The 1,669-nt window shown below is 54.0% G+C and overlaps 1 protein-coding gene across 1 annotated transcript in view; it reads right to left on the bottom strand.

Moving 5' to 3' along the window:
* Nucleotides 1–1,594, bottom strand: part of LOC113211655 (uncharacterized) — a 3,788-nt gene extending 2,194 nt beyond the window's left edge. Inside the window, exons 1-3 of the mRNA XM_052265464.1 lie at nucleotides 1,448–1,594; nucleotides 1,232–1,369; nucleotides 6–260 (exon numbers count right to left, since the gene is read on the bottom strand). Coding sequence (XP_052121424.1) covers nucleotides 6–260; nucleotides 1,232–1,369; nucleotides 1,448–1,516 — 462 coding nt within the window. The 5' untranslated portion in view covers nucleotides 1,517–1,594. The remainder of the gene's footprint in view (nucleotides 1–5; nucleotides 261–1,231; nucleotides 1,370–1,447) is intronic.
* Between the last annotated feature and the right edge of the window lie 75 nt (nucleotides 1,595–1,669).

Raw genomic sequence — 1,669 nt, forward strand, 5'->3', positions numbered from 1 at the left:
TTGGCTTTCGCCTCCGCGTCGAGCCAGGCGACAAGGGCCCTTCTCTCCTCACTGAGCATTATCGCGCCCCATATGAACATCACGGTCACAACCGCGTGGAGAACGAAAACGAGTAGACAGAAGTTGTCGAGTTCTGGTGCCACTCCCTTCAACACGTCCGGCCCGATGATAATCGTCAAGTCCCCGCAGAAGATGAGTTGCTGACCGAAGAACATGGCGTCAGAAGCGACGATGTAAAGCGGATCCTTGGAGGCCCGGCGCTGCAGAGGACCAGAACTCGGTTAGCTCGACGGGGAACAACGCGGAACAACAAAGGAAGATCTGCTAGGCCTGCGGGGGGTGCGGGTAACTCCGCACGGGAGAACAAAACGGCCCGTGCCGTGCTTGTCTCAGCGGTCTCCCGCACATACTCGGCTAAGGTGCACGGCCCTTTTGTTCTGCCGTGGGGTCTTTCGCGCGCCCTAACAGTCTACTTGCAGCGTTGGACCGATAGTGTATTTCAACTAACAGAGGAAGAAGAATGGCGGGTAGAACATACAAGGTTCCTGATTGGCCGAGCGCCTACCCCCACTACCGGCGTGACGTAGAGGCGGGAAGCTCTCGACCAATCGGTAACGTTTATGTTCTACCTGCTGTTCTTCTTCCTCCGTTAGACGAAATACACCATAGACCTTTTCGACGGTAGGGTGAGGGGGCAGGAGGGGGTAGGGGAGGGAAGGGGGATGAAAACTTTCATCGCCTAGAACATGTTCAATGAACCCTAATAAAGCATTCTGGTAAAGCTAAAATGCAGAAGAATACAGGGAACAAGAAAACGGAAGTCACTATGTTAAAGCATAGCGATTTCCGTTTTCTTCTTCCCCGCATTCTTCTGCATTTCAGCTTAACCGGAATGTTTTATACAGGGTGGCCGCTCTGCCCTGCCCCGTAGTTTTAAAAAGGTAGACTAGCCCGCCCGCACCTCCCTCACCCGTCCCCTCTCACCTCCCCGCTCCGTCTGCAAGCGGGCTAGTCTACCTTTTCAAAACTACGGGGCAGAGCGGCCACCCTGTAGCAAATTCTGACTCCGTAGAGCAATGGAACAAGTCGTCCGTTGTTGCGCTCCAAAGTCAAAACAGTTCAAACAGTTCGAAAGAAAAGAGTTGCAGCCTCCAAATTGTTTCTAACCTCAACCACTGTCGAAAAGGTCTATAGTGGAGCACTACACACGACAAACATGACAGTCACGTACCTGGTGATTCTTGCAGATACACACGAGCACCACGACGGCTACCACCAAGGTCCTGAAGTACTTGAAGGCGTTGATAAATAGAGGGTTGAGCTCAGATCCGTGGCCACTAATCACTCTCACAGTTACAGAACCCATCATCTATCGAAGGAAAAGCAATTAGGCAACAGCATGTTACAGTTGGCCAGCGTTTGGTACTCGCAAAGAGATGGTTCGCACCAGTGACACGATGCCCTGACACCAGACGGCCACCTCCATCAGATTGGGGCGCAGCCACGCCAACGCCATCCTGGAGCACTCAATTGGCGGCGAGAGGAACCTGAGCAAACGGGGCAACAGCACGATATCAGGACTTACGCGAAGGGACTCGCCAGACCGCCAAACCGATTGGCCCGGCCTCCCCTGTGTCTTACACCGCCACCGCCTGAGGTGCGGGTGGGG

This window comes from Frankliniella occidentalis, unplaced genomic scaffold (genome assembly GCF_000697945.3).
Source record: "Frankliniella occidentalis isolate FOCC.00 unplaced genomic scaffold, Focc_3.1 Scaffold27, whole genome shotgun sequence".
Classification (NCBI taxonomy): domain Eukaryota; kingdom Metazoa; phylum Arthropoda; class Insecta; order Thysanoptera; family Thripidae; genus Frankliniella; species Frankliniella occidentalis.